At 36.0% G+C, this 22,048-nt stretch overlaps 1 protein-coding gene and 2 pseudogenes across 2 annotated transcripts; 1 reads left to right on the forward strand and 2 right to left on the reverse strand.

Moving 5' to 3' along the window:
- Positions 1-2,507: 2,507 nt before the first annotated feature.
- Positions 2,508-4,723, reverse strand: LOC107949976 (UDP-glycosyltransferase 71K1). Of its 2 annotated transcripts, none has more exons than XM_041108463.1 (2): positions 4,546-4,723; positions 2,508-4,437 (listed from the first exon to the last, which is right to left on the reverse strand). In XM_041108463.1, exon 2 carries the CDS (start codon positions 4,023-4,025, stop codon positions 2,661-2,663), a length of 1,365 nt encoding a protein of 454 aa, XP_040964397.1. In that variant the 5' UTR covers positions 4,026-4,437; positions 4,546-4,723; the 3' UTR covers positions 2,508-2,660. The 2 variants fall into 2 exon arrangements, with proteins under 2 accessions (XP_040964397.1, XP_040964394.1); XM_041108460.1 differs by having other exon boundaries at positions 4,509-4,657.
- LOC107950361 (hevamine-A-like) lies at positions 4,691-5,653 on the reverse strand (annotated as a pseudogene).
- A 1,550-nt stretch (positions 5,654-7,203) lies between these two features.
- LOC107950360 (non-specific phospholipase C1-like) lies at positions 7,204-9,874 on the forward strand (annotated as a pseudogene).
- Positions 9,875-22,048: the final 12,174 nt, after the last annotated feature.

Raw genomic sequence — 22,048 nt, forward strand, 5'->3', positions numbered from 1 at the left:
TCGATGTATGCATCCAAAGAAGCACTCGGAAACCACTTCATGGAAAGAATATTAACCCGAATTCGATGATCGCGATAGATAAGGCGCTTTGCGAATTCAACGGTTGAGACCATGTGCCTCATTGCTAGCGCTGGAACGAATATGAGCTCTACTTTCTTCATCTCTTGACTCTTACCTTTGCCTGATCCTTGTTTCTTATTTTATATTGTGCGTTCTGAGAGTTGAGACGTTTGTATTTGCGACTATGATGTGAACAAAAGAAAGCAAAGCCGAATTGTACTCTCTTTGCATTTGCTTTTATTATTATTATTTCTTAAATTATTCCACCAAACAGGTTTTTAATATGGACGTGCTCCCCAAGTGGCGGCTAAACAAATAATATTAGAAGAACAAATATATCAAATATTATAGCTTAATTTACACTGTTACAACTATAATAACTTAAAAATTGTGGGCTGAAATAGGTTTAAAAGTTTTTTAACAATTTTTTGTATTGAAAGATAATATATTTCAGCGCACTTAAATTCATATTTTCTTACATTGACAATAATGTCTATATCAATTGAATTAAAATTCAATTATAAATACATTTGAAATTTTTTTGTTCAAAATAAGAATATAATTATGTAAATTCAAAAAAAGGATGTTATAACAAATATGAGAAGATTTGAATTGAACATAAGGTTAATGATTCCTATTGCGTAAAACATCAAATTCAATATAAAAATGGTTTGATAGAAAAGCAATTAACAACTACTCATAAATCATACTCAAATAAAATCCCACCATCAATAATCATTATTTAAATCAAAATATACAAAGAAAATACAATTCATCATAAAATTTCAATTCAAAATTTAAAAACTAAAATCAATTAAATTAAAATTATAGGTATATTATATTATCAGTCACTAAATTATCGGTAATTTTTTTTTGATTTTTTAATTTAAAAAATTACAATTTGATCATTAAATTATTTAAAAATTTTCATTTAAGTCACTTAAATTATTAAATTTGTTGCTCTATAGCTTTCTTTGTTTGCACCACATACACCAACCAATAGAAAGCTCTCTTCCCATTTCTCTTTTGAAGTTTAGTTTTTTTTTATAAAATAATTTTGGATATCACGACTCTACAAACTAAAATTTAAACAACTTGTTTCTTCGACACTGATTATCAGACCGACTTAATTTAAGTAATTTATTCTACTTGTCAATAAATACTTTAAAAAAAAACTTAACAGCCCACTAACTTAAATAATTTTTTTTATTAATTCAATAATTTAAATAAAAACTTTTCGATTAATTTAATATTTACTATAAAATTAAACATACAAAATATTTATAAAAAAATAATATTATATCAAAATTAAAAGAAATATCAAAACCAAAAAGAAAAACTAAAATAAATAAAAATTCAAAACAACTTAGCATAACAACTTATAGATCTCCTCTTCATCACTGTATGTTCGGCTGTCCTGTTTGGTCCCTCGACCTCCTTGTTTTCTGTCAACTAAGTTTTGGAGCTTGTGCTGCATTTTTCCGGCAACCTTTAGATATCTCCCACTTCTGTGTTTCCTCTAGGTGGAAGAGAGACTTCGTCGCTGGTTTCAAGTTAAAGAGAGCCGCCTTTAGCCGTTTTCTACATCTCCGGCGGCGGTGTTGCTGTTTTAGTCTTTAGGTCAGTAGTTTAGTTAGGGTGACCAGTTGTTTGGCCGTGGAACAGCTGGTCACAAATCCCGTTTCTTCCCCTGGCTTCGTCTATATGCCGGTTTCCGGCCATTTTACTGGTAAGATGAGGCCTGTTTTGGATTAATGATTTTTATGTCCTTTGTCTTGGATGGAGGTTTCCTCGAGTCTTGGGGACTCATTTTCTAAGTCTTTCACAACTTTGTTGTCTGTCGAAAGTTCATTTTCCTATGCCTAATGTTATTTTCACCAAGTGTTTGTCCAGAACCTTTTACCAGTAGTATTGGAGGACTGGTATGGTATGCGAGATTGCACGCATTTATACGATTTTCTTATATAAGTGATTGATGCTTCTCAGTAGGATGTTCTTGAAGTTCTCTTTGTATTGTAGTAATCCTTCTCCCAATCCACTTTTAGATAAGTTAATTGTAATCGAAACACAATACCTCGCTTTAGCTGAATATTTCATGTATATTGAAGGGCACACTTTGAGTTAATTTCATCTATATTGTACTGGTTAAATTTTGAACCTCTCTTTTGTTGAAATGAAATCATCTTTCATCCACGAAAAACTTAAACCAGGTTAACTAAATATCAATTTCTTTTCAACATTATATTTTTTTGGAAATCATTAAAATTGTTCATTAATCCAAACCATTACAGACATTAAGTAGGCATCTTTTCTATTAAGTATTCATTTCCATTATGTAACCCTCTTTAGGCCAAGGAATGTGCAGATCTATTATCTATCTTCATCATAATTATCACTTTGGGTTAATTACATTAAACAAAGAAAGTGAAAAATAGAAAAACAGGGGATACAAAGAAAACTTCATTCTTTCTTTGTTTGGGTTACAAGGGAAAATGGAGCGGTGATACCATATCAGTTGTAGTGCATGTATATATAATTATATAATCTCAAATGTATTGAAATAAATTAACAGTATCAATGACACCAGCTATGATTCCATATCAGTTGTTGCCTATCATGTCCTCTATCAGTTTTCCAATAGAATTGACTGAAGTTCCACCTTCCATAACACTCTTCCTTGCCATCTCACCCATTTCCTTCACTTTCTTTCTCATTTCACTTCTACCATCCATTACCATCCCCACAGCTTTCTCTATCTCATCTGCCATCACCACTTCATCACTATCTTTCCTATAGTTCAACCTCAGCTCCACTGCTAATCCTAATTCCTTCACCATCTTGTATGCATTGACCTGTTGTTCAGCATACAGAGGCCATGTTACAATTGGTACACCGAACCACAAGCTTCCCAGGATTGAGTTCCAACCGCAATGAGATATAAACCCTCCTATTGCTTTGTGAGCAAGAACCTTCAACTGTGGCGCCCAACTGCATATCATCCCTCTCCCTTGGACCCTTTCCAGGAACCCTTCCGGTAACATTTTTGAAGCATCATTTTGCGGTGGTTGCACACGCAAGGACCATAAGAACCTGAACCCACTTTGCTCCAGCCCCAGTGCTGTTTCTTTCACTTGGGGTGCTTTAAAGCTTCCCATGCTTCCGAAGCAAAGGAACACCACTGATGATTGAGGCTGATCATCGAGCCATTTCATGACCTTATCATCCGAGTCTGAGTAACTCAGACCATTGAAGTTAATCACTGGTCCAACTGGATAAACTGGAGGGTTTTGGCCGTTGGAGAAACAGTTTAGAGCATAATGCTCAACTTCTTCAAATGTATTAATTATTATACCTTTGGCATCCTTGAACCTTTCAGCAACTTTGACATATGCAGCGTAACCTTCATCCTTGCTAAATACAGCCGATGGAAGAACATATGTAGGGACAGGATTGACAAGGCCTGGGATCACATGTTCAGGATCTGAGCTTTGGAATTCGGACCTGTTCAAGCTATGTCGAGTTGGTAGATAAAACATGAGACCCACGAAGGCTGCATTTGAGGTGATGAATATATAAGAAGGAAGATCAAAGTCAGTTGCAACATCAACCATGGGTGAACAAAAGAGATCAAGAACTAATCCCGCAATTCTGGTTTCATCCGAGCTACATTTCATTGAAACAATGTCTCTGACAGCGTTTCTAACAAGAGGGATGTAGCACTTGATGAATGCATCTATGACGCTTTCGGCTGACTTCCAAGGAGCTAAGGAGGGAGGATCCACCCGAGGGAGGTCAATGAGTTGGATTCCATCAGGTGGCAAAGCAGTGAGGGATTTGGTGTACGCATCTAAAGCAGCATCTGGAAACCACTTCATGGAAAGAATAGTAACCCGAATCCGATCATTGTGATCGATCAGGAGCTTTGCGAATTTAACAATTGAGACCAAGTGGCCAATTTCTGGCATTGGAACGAATATGAGCTCTACTTTCTTAATCTCTCAGCTTGTTTGATGCCTGCTGCTTCTCACTTCTGTAGCAATTATTGTACTCTATATTTTATTGGAAGTAGTTCAGCAAACAGGTTTTAATATGGGACATGTTCCACTAAGAGTATGATAAACAAAAAAATATTCCTAAAGGCAACAAATATTGAAAATCTGGATTACATATACTTTTTTGTTTTTGGTAAAAGAAGGCATTTAGCTGGGGTTGGCAGATTCGAAACTGAAAACTATATTTAACAAATGATTTAAGTACAAAGTTGAATTCGTTAAGCCGACACGTTTTTGTATTTAATAAAAGGATTAATAATGCCGCTTGGTAAGAGATCAACTTCAATATAAAACTGGCATTATCATGTCTGCCTTTCAACTTCACCTGCAAAATAAATAAAGGAGCTTTTATTAGAAAAAACCCTACTGCACCAATATTTTTAAAGATTGTCTGACCTTAGTAGCAATTGCATATAGACAAGAACATGGAAACCTGAGTAAAACAATAAGGGGGGCTTATATCTCATTGTGGTTGGAACTTGATCCTGGAGAGCTTGTGGTTCGTTGTGTCAATCGTCACATGGCCTATGTACACTGACCAACAGCTGAATGCATTTTAGTTTGGTATTCTGTTAATATAGAACATTAAAAAAATTATTATAGCATAAACTGCATGCCATTGGTACAAGATTTCCTATACAAATGGAAACTAAACATCAGTTTTGATGGAAGAACTGTATCCAGTTTGGTCATCATAGTATTTGGACCACAGCATCACGCTGCCATACTTGGTGGAACCTTTGATAGAAGGAAGCACTTTTGAGGTAAGATCAGCTACCGGAATGAAGCCGCTTCCGGCCGCAGCAAGGGCTGCCGGAAGTCCTAAGAAAACTTTAGTTGCAGGGCTGTCTGTTGTCCATTGCTTCCATGCATCTTCTAGATTTCCAATACTTGAAGTTGAGTATTGGCATGGTGGATTGTCATAAAATTGTACCCAAACATAGTCAAATAGACCGGCTTTCAAGGCACCTCCAACCCAAGCATCAGGGAAAGGGCATTGGGGAGCTGCGGTTAAGTACACTTTCTTACCACGTTTTCCGTATCCTGAAAGGTACCTTGCAAGGTCATCCCAATGTTGATTCGTTCCTCCGATATCAAAGTCGACTCTCCAAGACGGCATCACCTATTGGTTGAGAAGATGATGTCCCCCCTAAGAAGTTGTTCCAAAGATATGTAGCCACCTGCCTAGCATCTTCAGCCGATGTAAGGTAGTAGCTCCCTGCACCTCCTCCTATCGAAAGCATTACCTTAATCCCTTTTGCTTGACAGGATTTAATGTCCGAACTCAAACCAGTGCAGCCATTGCTGTAGGGATCGCAGTGACCGGCAAGGTTGATCATCGGAGTCTGGCCATTACCAAATGTTGAAAGAAAAGCTATGTTCACAATGTCATAGTTACCAGTGGCACAAGTCTCCGTCAAGGTCCCCTCGTTTCCATTCTGACCCCAGTAAATAGCAATTCCACCAGCATCAACATTAACAACGAGTAAAACAATGACCGAGCATAAAAATGCTAGTGGCCTTGCTCGAGTTATTGCCATCTTTATAGAAACAATTTTTTCTTTGAAGCTTGGGTATATGCAAAAAGGTCTTAAATATAGGAGAAAAGCAGCCTTGGAATAACGTAGAAAGTTTGTTTGAAACTGAATTTACATGTGTTTAAAACGTACATCTTCCATCATTGTTTAGAGTTTTGTCTCCTTTCCTTGAGTTGGTTGTATATGAGGCATGGGAGCTGAGGTTACTATAGCCATCAATGTCTTGAATGCAATGCAAATGACAGTAAAACTGTTTGCGTTGCTTCAATGGTTTGGTTGACCCATAAAATGGGTGCAAAATATAAAGCTATTATATTCCACATTACAATTCTATCGCTAATGTTTCTTACAGAAATGGACAAAACTATTTTGGTCTACTCTGTTTTGAGAGGAGAGAAACCTTCAGGTTAGAGGTCAGCAACTTTAATGGCACTTCTTAGGACTTCTTTTTAACATTAGTTCTCATAACTGATCTGGTAATTCTAATTTGAACTAAAAAACCCAATTTGATTAATCCAAATTCGAATTCTACTAACTTCATTTGACCATAAAAAAATTAACAACCTCAAACCTATCTAACCTACACCGAAACATGAATTTCGAACGACCTAAACCAGGATTGACTTGAAGAAATAACCAAAAATAATCCAAACTCGACTTTCAAACACAAAGGAGGAACAAAAATGACCCAATCCAAAAGAAAAAAAACCATCTAAAAACTCAATTAGTGAACCTGAATCACTAGAACCCCAAAGGACTTGAAAATTTTAAAACCCGAATTAACCAGACCCATATCGACCAAATCCAATAAATACCTATATCCTACGGCATTCACCATATCCATTTGTGCTCTAATTGTCATTATCCTCTCTTCAATACTGTCCATCTATGCTTGTGGATGCCAGTAAGATTTAGCTGCAGTGCAGAACATACTAATGGAACTTTATGCCTTCTTCACCTGCATTAAGTAATTTTGTTAAACGAGAAATTGTTTTCTTTTATGTTCGCTACTTGCAGAGAAGAACTTGAAGTGACCAACACATCAAACTATATTGAATTAATGATAGACTAGAACATGAATAAAGATTATATACGGAAGTTATATACGTTGTCAATAACAACTCATTTCCGCTGATGCTATTGACTTTTATGGATATCAACTTTCCAGGATATACTTGTTCTATCATTGGACATCTTGTTGCACTTCCCGTTTGCTTCAATACAATACAATACAAGCAGTGGAGCTGGTTGCTTCATCTCATTTTGCATCCTAGTAGGTTTTCTTCTCAATATTTGGATGTTTCCTGTTGATGGCCTTATGGTCTTAACAATCAAACAGGGAATGTACATAAACTGCTTCTGCAATACAAAATAAGCTTACTTCTGTTCTATACACAACATGCTCATGAAATATCGTTCGAGGGATTACAGAATAAACAATAAAAAATCATCAAAAATTATAAAATATTGTGCATTTGCTCATTAAATATTTACAAATAGAGATATTTCAAACAAATGCTAGGACGAACCCAGGACAAGGTAAGTAGATCATGACTTTTAGAGTATGAGAGATTTACCTTGCACCATACAAGTAAAGGTCAAGCACATCTCTGCATATGTAAAACTTTTATCTGCCCAACTTACGCTCATTAATCCCTCTCTCCATGTCCAACCCAGTTATAGGCTGACCATTTTTTTCTCCCTTCTTAACACAATCTTCTCTCCAAATAACTTGCCGACAATCGAAACCCTATTTCTAGTTTTACCGGTCAACGGAATATGAGTTCCGGCAGGCGAGTACCCTTCACCCTTGTTCTCTTCTTTTGCCTTTTCGTTTCATCTCACTCTCTTACTTCTAACTATAATTTCCGAAAGAAACACAAAATCAAAGGGCCCATTAAAACTTTAGTCGTCCTTGTGATGGAAAACCGTTCTTTTGACCATCTTTTGGGTTGGCTCAAATCGACCAGACCCGACATAGACGGTCTATCCGGCACAGAGTCAAACCCAGTCAACGTCACCGACCCCAACTCCCCCTTTATCTCTGTCTCCGACGATGCTCTCTTCGTCGATTCTGACCCAAGCCACTTTTTTCAAGCGATCAGAGAACAGATATTTGGGTCGAACAACAGCTCTGCTGACTCGGCTCCAATGAACGGCTTCGCCCAACAAGCGGAGAGCATGGGTGAAGGAATGGGAAGAACCGTGATGAGCAGATTTAAACCGAGTCGGTTACCGGTTTACACGAAGTTAGCGAACGAGTTCGGCGTTTTCGACCGGTGGTTCGCTTCGGTTCCGGCTTCGACTCTACCGAACAGGTTTTACGTTCATTCAGCAACGTCGTTTGGGGCGACGAGTAATTTTAGGAAAGACCTCATCTATGGATTCCCCCAAAAGACATTTTCGATTCGTTCGACGAAAATGGCCTCAGCTTCGGCATTTATTACCAAAACATCCCGACCACCCTTTTCTTCAAAAGTCTAAGGAAATTAAAGTTCTTGACCAAATTCCACAACTACGCTTTGAAGTTCCGGCTCCACGCGCGGCTTGGGAAGCTGCCGAACTACGTGGTGGTGGAGCAGCGTTACTTCGACGTGAAGGAGTTTCCGGCGAACGACGACCACCCGTCGCATGAGTGGCGCGTGGGCAGAGGTTCGTGAAGGAGGTGTACGAGATACTGAGAAGTAGCCCGCAGTGGAAAGAGATGGCGCTTCTGATCACGTACGATGAGCACGGAGGGTTTTATGATCACGTGCCGACACCTGTCTCGGGTGTTCCTAACCCGGAAGGAATAGTTGGACCCGACCCGTTTTATTTCAAGTTCAATAGGCTTGGTGTTAGGGTCCCCACTCTCTTGGTCTCTCCCTGGATCGATAAGGCAACTGGTAAGATTTTTTTTTCTGCTTTCTTTTTCTAAAAGACAAATTAGCTTAGATATTTTTGATGGGTTCCTCTTTAAAAATTATTTCAATGAGATTGAATTTGATGGGCTAATAATTTTTATAATTTGTTACAAAAAATTTCCTTTTTTATTTGTGATGGTGTTGATTTTTGTTGTCTTTACATGTGCAAGTTAATTGTTGATTAAGACACTTTAGGAAATCAAAGATGAAAGTAATTGAATGTCATTTAGAGGAAGGTTTGACGGAAATGGTTGCTTATAAGGTTTCGTTTGAGGTTAATCGGTAATTGTGTTGGTTTGACGTCTTGTCCTTTACGTGATAATGGAGAGGATAGTATCGCTTTGCTTCTAATGGTGGGATATTTCATATCTTTAACTCTCCCTTGGTGTTGGTACAGTGATCCACGAGCCAACTGGGCCAACACCGTCTTCCCAATTTGAGCATTCTTCCATCCCTGCAACTGTGAAGAAGCTCTTCAACCTGAATTCAAATTTCCTGACAAAGAGGGATGCCTGGGCTGCTACATTTGAAAATTATTTTAAGCTACGTACTACTCCACGAACTGACTGTCCTGGTATGCTCAAATTTCATTTTCTTTATGCAATGCTTTTATCTGTGCTCGCTCTCGGCATTGCTCGGGATTGTTATCCTTTTCCTCACTAAAATCGTAGCTTTCACCCACTCGGTCCCCTGAAGAAGTAAAGGTGGTTTTGATTTCAAATATCAAAAGCATTTCGTGTCTCATAATTGTCAGATATAGAGTTGAAATGCTTGTATTTTGGCCGAAACGGTTTATAATATATCTAGGAATTTGGATGCAGAAACTCTTCCAGAGGTGACGACTTCATTGAGGCCATGGGGGCCAAAAGAAGATACTAGCCTCTCAGAATTCCAAGTTGAGCTGGTTCAGCTTGCATCACAGCTCAATGGTGATTACGTCCTCAATACTTACCCTTATACTGGGAAAAGCATGCGAGTAGGTGAAGCCAACCGATACGTAGAGGATGCAGTCAAGAGGTTCCTGGAAGCTGGAAAGGCTGCTATAAGAGCCGACGCTAATGAATCTGCAATTGTAACGATGAGGCCTTCTCTTACCAGTCGAATCGAGGATCAGAGTCAACATGTGGAAGCCTATTAGTTCTTCCATACGATCACCTACGGCCCAATATAAATATAGTTCTAAATTCTTACATTACTCTCTATACATATTTATGGGTAATATGCTACGTATACTAGCATCAAAGCTTCATATCATTGACTGAAGTCAACTGTAGTACTGTACTTATTCAGGTATACTAAGCAAGCAGTGTGAGTTTTACTAGTTACGTATCAAAATCGAGCCTTTTCATCCAAGATGCCATTTTCTCTTCCCCTACCAAACAACACAAGATTCTACTCTTAACGCAAGCCACCTATGATTGGGTTAATTTAGCCCATGAAATCTAATCTACAAGAGATCTGTAACACTTTATCTCCCGGACCAGAACAAAGAACCAAACCAACATATTCTTTTACTGTTCATATAACCATCTACAGTCCTCCAAACAGCTATATGTGCAAGGCAATGCCTCCTTCAACTTGCAAATGCATAGGGGGAAAAAGTCAGCAGCAGCAGCATCAACCACATGGATGAAAGACTATCAAATAAATACCCAATCTTTGCCATACCTGATACCTCCAACAACTTTTGCAAATGAGCTAAATCTGTAAGCCTAAAATTAATTCATAAATTTCACAAGAAAGCGAAAGGCACCCTATATGCTATGAAAGAAAAAAATGGGAGAGTACCTGTTGGGTGATGGATTCATGGGCAGCCATGTAATTCTTGTAGAGGATGTAGATACCCAGAGATGACGCCGTTGCAGCCCCCATCAAGAATCAACCCAATCTCACCCTCAATACGTACCTCATCTTTCACCTTCCTCTTTTCTTCTTCGTCTTTATGTTTTCTTCTTCTCCTTCAAAATTTAGACCACTGTTTTCATGTAAGAAACTTAAAACGGCACCACTTTTGATCACTTAACGATACTTAACGTTGTCGTTTTAGTAGTGTATATATTTTTGTTGGGGGTTGAAATTATGTTGAGCAGAGGCAAAGCCAATATATAAAAGAGAGAGTGAAAGCCAAAAATACACGTTTCAGTGTGAAGCAAAACACCCCACTTTGTCCCCTTCTTCAATCTTTATTTCCGTTTCAAAGAAAATTTAGGGTTTGGGTTTCTTTCCTTTTGTGAAGAGGAAAATATGCAGCAGCCTCCACAGTTGATGAACATCACCACTGAGCAGATTCAAAAGGTTTTCTTTTTTTTATTCTTTTACAGCATTGCCCCCCTTTATATGTATATGCATTTTGGTTGACTGGATATCGAATGGGTTTTCTATTGATGAGTTTTGCATGCATTTTTTACTGTATGTATTATTTGTAATCAAATTAGATATCTCTAGGATTCTTGGCGTCCTTCATCATATTGACCATGGTTTCATGATCATGTCATTTGCTTTCTTACTTGGACGAGTTAAATTCTCAACAGTTGATTTTCTATTAAAGAAACAACCATAATTTGTTTTAGAAATTTTCTATTAAAGAAACAAGCCAACATAAATTCTTGTTTCCCTCCAAATTATCAAAATCATTTAACATTTTTTTGAGCCTAGTTTTTTTTTTAATGTTTAAAGGACATATATATATATACATAAACATACATTACACATATACATACACATGGTATGTTATGTGGTGCATTTTGTGCTTTTTAGATTTTGGGTGATCATCGAGTTGTGAATACACCTTGGCATCAGTTTTATAGGTCCGAAGGAATTTTTTTTTCATACCTAAGTTTAAAATATTGAATCGAAAAATTAATTAGAAAATATATTTTTATTTTATTGAAAGAAAATGGTGGGTGCATGCATGCAGAGATTCGTTGCTGTATTTGGATGGAAGGTTTATGGTTTGGGCTGACGACTAGAGTGAATTGACGAAGAGTTGAGGTAAACCAAATCTTGATAAAAATTTTCAGGTTAAAAATATATATATATACTTAAATGAAACAAGTGCTGCTGGTTTTGTAATTTTTTCAAGGTTGTCTGAAAAAATCAACAAAATAATACTTTAAATGTGAGATTGCTAGTATAATTGTTGTTGGATTTTTAAGGTATAATAAAATAATAATTAAATAATTAAAAGAACCCTTCGTGGAATCATTGTAGATAGATTAATTATTATTTTCATTCATTTATATATATAAAGTTATTTAAATTCTAAAACCCTAATTGTAAAATCAGGTCTATGATAGAAATTGAAGACAAGCTTATGACCACCATCGAGAAGAAAAGAGTAAAGAAGAAGGCTTGAAGGAGAGGGTGAAAAGGCTATTCCGATGTTGAGTAAAGCTTAGATGTGGAGAAAAGAATAAACAAGAAGGCGAAAAGGTTATTTAAATTTTAGAAATTGATTTTTTGCAGAACAAGAATTGCGAAGTGTAGTTTAACTATACTTATTTAAAGATTGTGGGAATTACGTTTTTTGATGCTTATTTAAAGTTGAAACAAGCATAAAACAATGTAATTCTCACGAATCTTTAAATAGTATACTTTAACCACAACTTGTCATTCCCATCCAGCAAAAAATCAATTTCTAAGATTAAATAACCTTTTTGCCTTCTTCTCTACTCTTTTCTCCACATCCAAGCTTTACTTGACACCCAAATAGTCTTCTTCGCCTTCTTCTCCTTCTTCTCCTTCTTCTTTTATCTTCTTTTCTTCTTCTAGAAGAAGATACAGATGACATGCACTACAACACTCACTTTTACCGGCATTTATAAGCACAGGTAAAAGTATAAAATACCGTCGGTGTTGATTATGCCATTATTGTTGACTATATCATGTCATGGATTTATTTTCTGGTAATGAAGCAGGTGAAAGTTTGGTGCACAAAGGAGGCCAGTGTTATTAATATTGATATGAAAGCAAATATATGTTGCGTCTGGATCTAGCTATTACATTGCGGTATGCTCACGAAATTTTTCATTTTTATAACCATGTCCTGTTACTCCTTGCAGTTGGTATAATTATAAATACTTGATCATGTTAGAGCAGTTTTTGTTCTATTCCTGTATGTTCTGTGATGAACCATGTCTGTTCTGAAATTCTGACATGGTTGTGCCTGTATTTGTTTGAATGTTGGTTCATCAAATATGCAAATACTTCTGGATTTCTTGAATTGCTTACAGAAGCAAAAGGTTATTGAACTGAATGAGGTTGGTTCTCATGCACATTAAACCACTATTTTGTTTTGGTTAGTTAAAAGAAAAAAGCGGCCTAAACATTCTGTCCATTAACATTAATGCTTCCACTTGGCTTGATTAAACCTCATCTAAACTAGTTGAGGTTTGTACTTTTCTGTTGTTGCACAGAGCTCTGTGAATCACGACCACCTTGGTCATATATTTCATTTAGACGCCAAATTTGTGTGTTGATCCAATTGTAATTTTTGTTTTATATTTTAATTTTTTTTTTAATTTCTTTGGCATAGTCTAATGGAATATGAAGAGCATGAAAAACGAGCATGGAGTGTTGATTTCTCTTGGATAGAACCATAATTGCAAGGAACAGTGACATATTCGATATCTTAACCAAGTGTTCTTTCTTTGCTTAAACGATGAAGAGATAACCATGCATTATGTACACAGAAGATTTGCAATTTGTGTTGGTGAGTCTTAATCTTGTATATCAGATAAATAGGTCAACGCGTAAATGATTTTTAGGTTCTTGACATGAACATGTCACATTTATTACGTGAGTTACACAGGATTGCATGGTTAACGCATTTAACTAGTAAGTCTTGTGCATCGATACAGAAGTTATCTGTGTAAATATGTTCAACTTATTTAAAACGCATGATTTACCTGGTTAAATACGATTAATAAGTTATATATTTTAAATATTAATAATGCAATAGCAATGCAATATATGAGTTCAAATGAGTTTATGAAAACTTCATTGTTGACTATATCATGTCATGGATGTTTTTTCTGGTAATGAAGCAGGTGAAAGTTTGGTGCATAAAGCAGGAGGCTAATGTTATCAAAATTGATATGAAAGCAAATATATGTTGCGTCTGGATCTAGCTATTACATTGCGGTATGTGTTAACATTAATGGGAGATAACATTAATGGCAAACAATACAAAGTGGTGCAAGTTTAGCACCCTAAAGTTGACTTTGAAAAAGTGGCATGGGATAATTTTTTTTGGTCCTTGAGATAATGGGCTATTTATTGTTTGGTCCTTAAACCTCAACTATAAATAGGCCTTCTCATTTCTCATTTCAATTCATCCCAACCAATCTTTCTCTCTTAGTTTTCTCTCTTCTCCCATTTGAGAATTCTTAAGGAATTCTATTTGTTTATAATACTTTGGAGATAGTAAAGTTATCATCTGGTGTTAGTGCCCGAGGACGTAGGTATAATTTACCGAACCTCGTTAAATCTCTTGTGTTCTTTCTTGTCCTATTTTTCTTTCAATATTTGAGGGTATAATAGTAGTATTTAATTGTGCTATTAAATTACTATAGAAGGGATATTCTGTCTAAGGAAAGACTTGGTATTTAAGAGATCCATGTGATCCACCTCTCTTCCCTGGGAATTGAACTTTGTGTGATTTTTTAGTACAATAATTTACACGCTTCCGACCCTATTGGAACAACAAGTGGTATCAGAGCCGAAGGTTAATCGTAGTATGCTCTGTGGTTGCAGTTTGAACTGATCTTACACATCAGAAAAGATTTTCTTAGGTATATTGAAAGATTATGGAGAAAACGGTCGGTGTAGGAGCTTCAACATCGTCCATGTGGACAAGACCGACAATTGCAAATGCAAGATTGGCCGTGGAGATCTTTGATGGCACGGGCCATTTTGGTATGTGGCAAAGTGAGGTTCTAGATGCCCTTTTTCAGCAGGGTCTAGACATTGCCATTGATGAAGAGAAACCAGATGATGTACAGGAGAAAGATTGGAAGGCGATCAATCGGTTGGCATGTGGCACAATTCGATCATGCCTTTCTCGAGAGCAGAGGTATGCTTTTTCAAAGGAGACTTCTGCAAATAAGTTGTGGGTGGCACTTGAAGAAAATTTTTTGAAGAAAAACAGTCAAAATAAGCTCCACTTGAAGAAAAGACTGTTTCGCTTCACATACGTCCCAAGTACCACAATGAATGATCACATCACCAAATTTAATCAGTTAGTCACTGATTTGCTGAATATGGATGAGACATTCAAAGATGAAGATTTGGCTTTGATGCTGTTGGGGTCACTTCCTGAGGAGTTTGAGTTCCTAGAAACTACTCTACTTCATGGCAGGAGTGATATATCTCTGAGCGAAGTCTGTGCGGCCTTATACAGTTATGAACAGAGAAAGAAGGACAAACAGAAAAACTCAATCAGAGATACAGAAGCTTTAGTAGTCCGAGGTCGTTCATACACTCGGAAGAAAACTCAAAAGGGGAGATCAAAGTCAAAGTCCAGACTCGGGAAAGATGAATGTGCTTTTTGTCATGAGAAAGGCCACTGGAAGAAAAATTGTCCAAAGCTGAAGAATAAGGGAAAAGCTGCTGTAGATGCTTGTGTTGCTAAGCATGATACTAGTGACTCTGAACTATCACTGGTTGCATCATCATCGTCGTTCCATTCAGATGAGTGGATATTGGATTCGGGTTGTACCTATCATATGTCCCCTAACCGGGAGTGGTTCTCTGATTTAGTAGAACTAAATGGAGGAGTTGTTTATATGGGCAATGACAATGCCTGTAAAACTGTTGGGATAGGTTCAATCCAATTAAAGAATAAAGATGGATCAACCAGAGTTCTGACTGATGTTCAGTACGTGCCCAGTTTGAAGAAAAATCTCATCTCATTGGGAGCCTTGGAATCCAATGGTTCAGTTGTTACTATGAGAGATGGGGTTTTGAAAGTGACATTTGGCGCACTTGTGATATTGAAGGGCATCAGGAAAAATAACTTGTATTACTACCAAGGTAGTACAGTTATTGGAGCAGTCGCTGCAGCTTCCGGTAACAAAGACTTGGACTCAATGCAGTTGTGGCATATGAAGTTGGGACATGCCAACGAAAAATCCTTGCAAATTCTGGCAAAGCAAGGATTGTTGAAAGGTGCAAAGGCTTGCAAATTAAAATTTTGTGAGCACTGTGTTCTGGGAAAGCAAAAGAGAGTGAAATTCGGCACTGCTATCCATAAGACAAAATGTATTTTGGAATATATTCACTCAGATGTGTGGGGGCCTTCCAAAACACCTTCGTTGGGAGGAAAACACTACTTTGTTACTTTTGTTGATGACTTTTCCAGAAGAGTTTGGGTGTATACCATGAAAACTAAAGATGAAGTGCTTGGAGTTTTTCTTAAATGGAAAACTATGATCGAAAACTAGACTGGCAAGAAAATCAAGCGGCTTAGGACGGACAATGGAGGGGAATATAAAAGTGATCCGTTCTTCGATGTGTGCCAAGAGTATGGTATTGTTTGACACTTCACAGTTAAGGATACACCACAACAGAATGGAGTGGCAGAGCGTATGAATCGAACATTGCTGGAGAAAGTTCGATATATGTTGTCCAATGCTGGGTTGGGCAAGCAATTTTGGGCTGAGGCTGTGACATACGCTGGCCATCTTGTTAATCGTTTGCCATCATCTGCATTAGAAAGAAAAACTCCTATGGAGGTATGGTCTGGAAAACCGGCTACAGATTATGATTCCTTACATGTGTTTGGAACCACTGCATATTACCATGTGAAGGAGTCAAAGTTAGATCCGAGGGCAAAGAAAGCTCTCTTTATGGGAATCACTTCTGGAGTGAAGGGATTTCGTCTTTGGTGCTTAAGCACAAAAAAATGATCTGTAGCAGAGATGTTACCTTTGATGAATCTGCCACATTGAAAAAGGTAGCAGATAAAGATATTTAGACGAGCAATACTCCACAGCAGGTGGAGTGTACTCCAAAACAGGTGGAGTTTGAGCAGATGGGGATTTGCCCAGTTAATAAGTCTAATTCTCCAGCCACAATGGAAGAATTAGAGGTTGAAGAGGTTCTGACCCAAGAACCACTAAGTACACCAGAACCAGTTGCAGTTGCAAGGCCACGGAGAGAAATTCGTAAACCTGCTCGATTTACTGATATGGTGGCCTACGCCCTTCCCGTTGTTGATGATATTCCTATCACTTATCAAGAAGCAATGCAAAGCTTAGAAAGTGATAAATGGAAAAGCGCCATGGATGAAGAAATGCAGTCTCTCCGGAAGAACAATACTTGGGAGTTGGCGCAATTACCGAAAGGTAAAAGGGCAATCGGATGCAAGTGGGTATTCGCAAAGAAAGATGGATCTCCTAGCAAGAAGGATATTCGCTACAAGGCAAGATTGGTAGCTAAAGGCTACGCTCAGAAGGAGGGAATTGACTACAATGATGTATTTTCCCCTGTTGTGAAGCATTCCTCCATTAGAATTTTGTTGGCCTTGGTAGCACAGTTGAATTTGGAGCTAGCTCAACTTGATGTTAATACAGCTTTCTTGCATGGTGAGTTAGAAGAGGAGATCTATATGACTCAGCCCGAAGGATACACAGATGCTGGTGGTAGAAATTGGGTTTGTAAGCTGAACAAATCGCTATATGGATTGAAGCAATCCCCGAGGCAGTGGTACAAGCGATTTGATAGCTTTATGAGAAGGCAGAAGTACACAAGAAGCAAATATGACAATTGTGTATATTTGCAGAAGCTGCATGACGGATCTTTCATTTATCTACTCTTGTATGTTGATGATATGTTAATCGCTTCGAAGAGCCAAAATGAGATAGATAAGCTGAAGGCTCAGTTGAATCAAGAGTTCGAGATGAAAGATCTAGGTGAGGCCAAGAAGATTCTCGGCATGGAGATAAGTAGAGATAGACCGAGAGGCAAGCTCTGTTTAAATCAGAAGCAATATCTGAAAAAGGTATTACAATGTTTTGGTGTAAATGAAAACACAAAACATGTAAGTACCCCACTTGCTTCTCATTTGAAACTTAGTGCTCAATTATCTCCGAAAACTGAAGAAGAAAGAGAATATATGGCGAAAGTCCCATATGCTAATGCAGTTGGGAGTTTGATGTATGCGATGGTGTGTACGAGGCCTGACATTTCACAAGCTGTTGTAGTTGTGAGCAGGTATATGCATGATCCTGGAAAAGGACATTGGCAAGATGTGAAATGGATTCTACGGTATCTTTGAAAAATCGTAGATGTTGGTTTAATTTTTGAACAGGATGAAGCACTTGGTCAGTTTGTAGTTGGATATGTTGATTCCGACTTTGCTGGTGATTTAGATAAACGTCGTTCAACTACGGGGTATCTGTTTACTCTTGCGAAAGCCCCAGTGAGTTGGAAGTCTACCTTACAGTCTACAGTAGCTGTGTCTACTACAGAGGCAGAATATATGGCAGTTACAGAAGCTGTTAAGGAGGCTATTTGGCTTAATGGATTGTTGAAAGACTTAGGAGTTGTTCAAAGTCACATAAGTTTATATTGTGACAGTCAGAGCGCTATTCATTTAGCGAAAAATCAAGTCTATCATTCAAGAACCAAGCATATCGACGTAAGATATCACTTTGTGCGGGAAGTCTTTGAAAAAGGAAAAATTCTACTTCAGAAGATTCCGACAGCAGATAATCCCGCAGATATGATGACCAAGGTGGTAACAACAATCAAGTTTAATCATTGTTTGAACTTGATTAACATCCTGAGAATTTGAGCACCTTCAGGTGTATGGCGCTCGAGAGTGCATTTGTAGGCACTACAAAAGATAGCTTTATCGAATTTGGGGAGTTGAAGGAAGTGTGTGAAGATGTGATTATCCTAATCAAATCTTCAAGGTGGAGATTGTTAACATTAATGGGAGACAACATTAATGGCAAACAATACAAAGTGGTGCAAGTTTAGCACCCTAAAGTTGACTTTGAAAAAGTGGCATGGGATAATTTTTTTTTGGTCCTTGAGATAATGGGCTATTTATTGTTTGGTCCTTAAACCTCAACTATAAATAGGCCTTCTCATTTCTCATTTCAATTCATCCCAACCAATCTTTCTCTCTTCGTTTTCTCTCTTCGTTTTCTCTCTTCTCCCATTTGAGAATTCTTAAGGAATTCTATTTGTTTGTAATACTTTGGAGATAGTAAAGTTATCATCTGGTGTTAGTGCCCGAGGACGTAGGTATAATTTACCGAACCTCGTTAAATCTCTTGTGTTCTTTCTTGTCCTATTTTTCTTTCAATATTTGAGGGTATAATAGTAGTATTTAATTGTGCTATTAAATTACTATAGAAGGGATATTCTGTCTAAGGAAAGACTTGGTATTTAAGAGATCCATGTGATCCACCTCTCTTCCCTGGGAATTGAACTTTGTGTGATTTTTTAGTACAATAATTTACACGCTTCCGACCCTATTGGAACAACAGTATGTTCACGGAATTATTCATTTTTATAACCATCTGCTGTTACTCCTTGCAGTTGGTATGATTATAAATACTTGATCATGTTAGAGCAGTTTTTGTTCTACTCCTGTATATTCTGTGATGAACCATGTCTTTTCTGAAATTCTGATATGGGCTACCATTATCGTCAATCACTTGTGCCTGCATTTGCTTGAATGCTGCTGATTCATCAAATATTTTGGGTTGCCTTTGGTAATGGAAAATAACAAATGAAAATCTTGTTTTGAAGAAAATATAAAAAATTAGAAAGCATTTTCTTTATTTTGTTTTTCAGGTAAATCGAATGTTTTTCAGAACTAAGGGCAGCTTTAATTTTTGTAACACAATCCGCATATATATATTTCAATTCTTTAGTATTATAAGAAAGCTACTTGACATTTACAAAGCTAGTTTTGAAGAAGCATGTTGGAATGTGAAAGCACTTCATATGTATATTTTCTTCGTTCCAACTGTGTTCTATTAACTCTGCTAGTATGGGCATATGAAAAACTGTTTGTTTGCTTTTGTTTTTTCTTTTAGTCTGGGAAAAAGCAGTTAAAACTATGAAGTTTTTCTGGGTATGCAGGTTGGTTCTGTCTGCAGATCATCGCATTCATTACTGAGATTTAAGAAAGATCAGTACTCCAATTTATCTTTTATGTAAAAAAAAAAACTGACAAAGTAAGGCTAAAGAGAAATTGATGATCTCTTTATTCTCTTCAATTTTTATTTCACTTATTTTTTTTTCTATATACTCTCTTTTTTGAAACTATTCTTTTCTTTCTTTCAGAAAAATATGAATGATTTTTTATTGGAATATTTTATTTCTCTGTTTTCCTCTATATTCATTCTCTTTTTTGGTTTGGTTATATCATTGTGAAGTTTGCGAAAATGCAATGCATCCCAAATGGGCTTCCAGAGAAAATCTATTTATCAAACTTGGTAGTAAATACAAATATAGGGATCATTCGTATTTGCTCGCTTTACTCCAAAGGATTGACTGTCAACCCTTATGTGAGAAGTAATTTAGAAAGCCCAACCAAGAACTAAGTCTTAGCGTGAAGAGCATGGTTGCAATTTCGTTGCTTATTGAAAATGCTTACACTTGTCAAGTGATATGTTATTCGGTTACTATCATTAGTTATAAAAATTCAAGATTAAAAAATTATATTATCTCTATATGCATCTATTACAATCTCTTAAATACACATTTTACATCATCTCAAGTTAAATGGTAGAAACATATTTAAAAACAAAGTATGCAAGGATTGCTACTTAAAGGTGCGTTACATTTGCCAGAAACTGTTCAACATAAGTTTGAAAAACATCTTTTAGATCTTGTTTAAGGAGAGAATACAATGATTATCTACTTCAATATTATTGTGACATAAGTCAATAAAGAAGAGACCTAAAGTATTTGATTTATCTTTGCAAATAAATTCTGGAAGAAATAGAATATATTGGTTTGTTAAGTGCAAATCAAGGTTCATCCACATCTGGTGTGTCTTATGTTTATTTTGTTGTCTTAGCATTGGCTTTGCAAGCTCTATCTTTCTACATTATGTATATAATTAATGGGTTGCAATTAGTCATTATAGTTTTGCAGTATGCATGGAAGATATCTAATACTCTTTCTCACGCAATCCACCGTATAATGCTAGAGAGTAATGTAAAATGATAATAGAAAAAGATGGTGTAAATTCTTGAAATACTAAGAAATTTGAAGGGCAAGCAACATATTTATTTAATCCAAATTAGCATTTCCAATGGCAGCAAAAGAAAATTAGGATAAATATACTAGAAGAAGAAAATAATAAGTTGAAAAAAAAAACAAAATTTTAAAAAAATTCAAACTAAATTCTAAATGTACAAAGATTTATGGAAAAGGAATAATAAAATTTGAAATTAAATATAATTATGACGTACTAATACAATGGACATTACATGAATATATGATTATTTTAAAAACTATTATATATAATTATTAAAGTATCGATTTTTTTTATTATAAACTTATATTTTAAACATGATTAAAATGCTAAAAACATACAATAAGAACAAAAAATATGTATCATTATAAAAGAAAAAACCGACAAAGTAAAAGGCATCTCTCTTTATTCTCTTCATTTCTTTATTAATATTTATATTTGTATTGCTCTTTTTTCTTTTTTCTTCCACACTCTCTCTTTCCAACTATTCTTTTCTTTAAAAAAATTACATTTGATATTTAAATTGGACACTTTTTCCCAATTTGATACTTAAATGATTTTTAATTGAACCGAATTACTCAAAATATAAAAATCTTTAACTGCTAACTGAACCGAATTTTTTTCAAAATACATCAACCGAATCAAAATATTTCTGACCGAATTAACCAAAATTTATATGTTTTTGTCTTTTGGTTGAAATAAGTATAAAACATATAAAAAATAATGTTCATTCTTTTAATAGTTTAAAAAATATATTATTTATTTTTATTAATATAAAAAATAATACTTCAAAAAATACATTGTTAATATAAAAATATATTTTATATAATATATTATTTATTTCAATTAATTCTAATAATTACCCAATTCGAACCGAATTAACTGAACCAAAATTTTAAAAAAATCATTAATTGACCTCCGACCGAACTAAATTCGGCCACCAACCGATTAACCGAATTAGATCGGTTCAATCGATTAATTCGGTTTTAACCGAACTATGAACACCCCTAATAATACTTGTTTTAGTGTTAATTTTGCTACTATTTTAGAGGTTTTTCTTGTTAAGTTGTACTTATTTTGGTGTTATTTAAGTTTAAAAACTTTTTTTAATTTATTTTCAATTTGTTGGGAAACATTTTTTTTTCATATTTTTAGTATATTTGGTGTATTATAAATTTTTTATATAAAAAATAAAAATTAAAAAAAATTAATACGGTCAGGTCGAGCCCGAGTTTTAGCATTTTTATCTGGATTGAGATTGGACAATAAATT

Source organism: Gossypium hirsutum, chromosome A03, assembly GCF_007990345.1.
Source record: "Gossypium hirsutum isolate 1008001.06 chromosome A03, Gossypium_hirsutum_v2.1, whole genome shotgun sequence".
NCBI classification, from domain to species: Eukaryota; Viridiplantae; Streptophyta; class Magnoliopsida; order Malvales; family Malvaceae; genus Gossypium; species Gossypium hirsutum.

Coding starts and splice junctions, on each gene's coding strand:
- LOC107949976 (XM_041108463.1), bottom strand. CDS start 4,025: ATGCCAGAAATTGGCCACTTGGTCTCAATTGTTAAATTCGCAAAGCTC.